This window comes from Citrus clementina, unplaced genomic scaffold (assembly GCF_000493195.1).
Source record: "Citrus clementina cultivar Clemenules unplaced genomic scaffold, Citrus_clementina_v1.0 scaffold_8, whole genome shotgun sequence".
NCBI classification, from domain to species: domain Eukaryota; kingdom Viridiplantae; phylum Streptophyta; class Magnoliopsida; order Sapindales; family Rutaceae; genus Citrus; species Citrus x clementina.
The window spans coordinates 10,748,139-10,750,868 of NW_006262022.1; the positions used below are offsets into that span (position 1 = coordinate 10,748,139).

Genomic DNA, 2,730 nt, shown 5'->3' on the forward strand with positions numbered 1-2,730 from the left:
TACTCCATGTATCTATAAAAAGGGGGCCTCTCCCCCCTAATTTGATATCTCTGAATCCATTTTTGGGATCCATTTTCTGTAATTCCTTCTCCATCTTGTATTTTCTTCGTATTTTAATAAATTTCCATTTTGCCCATAGTTCAATTATGAGTGGCTAATTTTCTTTCAAGCTTGGGTTGAAGGTGAAGTCTCAACATGTGTCATGGGCTTAATTTGGTAAATTTATTTTCTCTTCCCCTCTAGTTTTTGTGGATGTTTTGACTTCTCGTCAACAAACAATACTAATCTTGTCTAGTACCGCCTTGGTTACACCGGCTCTCTAGTATAAGGTTATTATTATTTGGCACGGTAAGCCCTTAGCACCATATTGATTAGAGCGTGGTTCATGAGGTGTGGATTCCCCCCTCATGATTTAATTGGCATTAATACGGATTATTTAGCCCATGATGCATGTTGATACGGATCCAGATACCCAAGTACGTCAATTTAATAGATTTTCTCTTCAATTTATTCTCTCAATTGCAATTCCAATTTTAGAATTTATTCTCGCCATTTTAATTTAATTATTAGCATATTCCAAATCATTTCCACCATAAATCCAACTACCCATTTACAAAATTAATTCTATATATAATTAAAATCCACCTCCTCGTAGGATCGACACTTGTCACCATTAGTCTATACTACAACAGATTCGTGCGCTTGCGAGTACATTAAAATTTGCACAACATGACCCGCTGTCGAATCCACCAATTGGTCTATCTTTGGCAGAGGAAAACTGTCTTTCGGGCACGCCTTATTAAGATCTGTGAAGTCCACACACATTCTCCACTTCCCGTTGGCCTTCTTCACCAGTACTACATTAGAAATCTAATCCGGGTACTTGGCCTCCCTTATAAATCCTGCTTTCAACAGCTTCTCCACCTCGGTGTTTATGGCCTCGTACCTTTCCTGGTTAAAGCATCTCCTCTTCTGTCTCACCGGCCTTGCCCCCTTCTTGATTGCCAACTTGTGGCAAGCTACCCTGCGATCAATTCCTGGCATGTCCCCGTGAGACCAGGCGAATATATCTACATGGGACTGTAGGCACTTTACCAGCTCGTCCTTTATTGTCCCGACCAGTCCTGATCCGATCTTAACCACTCTGCTCGGGTCGCTTCTGCATATAACAATCTCTTCTAGCTTTTCAACAGGTTCTTGGTGGCCCTTTTTAGAATCTCCTCGATTATCCAGAGAAGTAACCTGTAATGTCTCCTTGGCTGCTGTAGCATAACAGCTCCTTGCCATCCTCTAGTCGCTTTTTACAATGCCTACCACTCCATTTACTCTGTACTTTAGCGCTAAATAATGCGTTGACACAACGCATTGGCTTATCCTCATGAACGGTCTCCCCAATATCATCTGATAAGGGCTTCTTTCCTCTACCACAACGAAGTCCAGCATCACCGTTCTTTCAAACAGCTTTGTCCCCACAGTAATTGGGAGTTCAATGATCCCCAATGGAGTTAATCGTCCCCTTCCAAATCCTTTTAAGGATGTATTCGTCCGCTCCAGCTTTAAATCTGAAATCCCCATATCATCTAGGGCTGACTTAAATAGAATGTCAACTGAACTGCCCGTGTCCACCAGTATTCGCCGCAATTCTGTGCTAGCCACTATTGCTTTAATCACTAGTGCATCCTCATGAGGATACAAAATACCCTCCTCGTCATCCTCCGTCCACATAATGGGAACTTGCCGTACCTTCGCCTTCTTGGCCGCTGGCAAATTTAGAAGCACCTCTTTGCCAGTCATGGCGTATCTCCCATAGTTCTTCCGTGCTCTATTCGAATCCCCAGCCAATGTTGGCCCCCCAGCTATCACATGGATGGTCGGCTGTTCACCTCCCAGACCCCTCTGAACTTCTTCATCCCGTGTATACTGTGATTCGATGATCGAGGACACCCCCTCTACATACTCATCCAAGTACCGGTTCCGCACTAAGTCTTCCACCTGAATCTTCAGGTCACGACATTGGTCGATTGTGTGACCATGAGTGTCGTGGAACTTGCAGAATCTGTTCTTATCCCATCGGTGAGCCGGTTTTATTATAGGTCACGACATTGGTCGATTGTGTGACCATGAGTGTCGTGGAACTTGCAGAATCTGTTCTTATCCCGTTGGTGAGCCGGTTTTGTTATAGGGGTTGGAGGGTACAGCAGGTCTCGTCATTCGATCCTCTCATACAATTCCTCCATGGAGATCTTCAATGGAGTGTACTGTCTATATGCCAAGCTTTGGTCTATCAGTTGAACTGCTCGGCTATCCTGAATGTCATCTCGGGCTGGTATAGTCGCTAGCTGGTCTGGTCTTCCTGCCCTGGAACCACTTGTATGTAACGCTCTGGGAGCGTTGTGATAAGGGCGGGCAGCCATCTGCCTGAATTCTCGTTGCTGCTCCGAGAATGAAGTACGCGGAGGTTGGGCTCGGCTGTGTTGGAACTGTTATGGTCTCCGAGCTACAGGGTAAGGGCGGGACCGAGCTGATATTCCGCCCATAGCTGAGGATTCCCCAGCTCGCTTTCCCGATCCGCTCCCACTCGGGGTTCTCCTTTCCTTTCTTCTCAGCTCCTCCAGCTGTTCACTTTTTATCCTCGCCGACTTTTCCTCTTCAATTTCAATGTCTCTCTTTGCCTGCTCATACCCCGCTGAGTAATTCTGTACCAAGGGACTTCTCAGGTTATACCATAGC

At 45.4% G+C, this 2,730-nt stretch overlaps 1 protein-coding gene across 1 annotated transcript; it reads right to left on the reverse strand.

The window, feature by feature from the left end:
* Positions 1–1,290: 1,290 nt before the first annotated feature.
* On the reverse strand, positions 1,291–2,414 carry LOC112096345. Its single transcript, XM_024179772.1, has 2 exons — positions 2,227–2,414; positions 1,291–2,056 (listed from the first exon to the last, which is right to left on the reverse strand). Exons 1-2 carry the CDS (start codon positions 2,412–2,414, stop codon positions 1,291–1,293), a joined length of 954 nt encoding a protein of 317 aa, XP_024035540.1.
* Between the last annotated feature and the right edge of the window lie 316 nt (positions 2,415–2,730).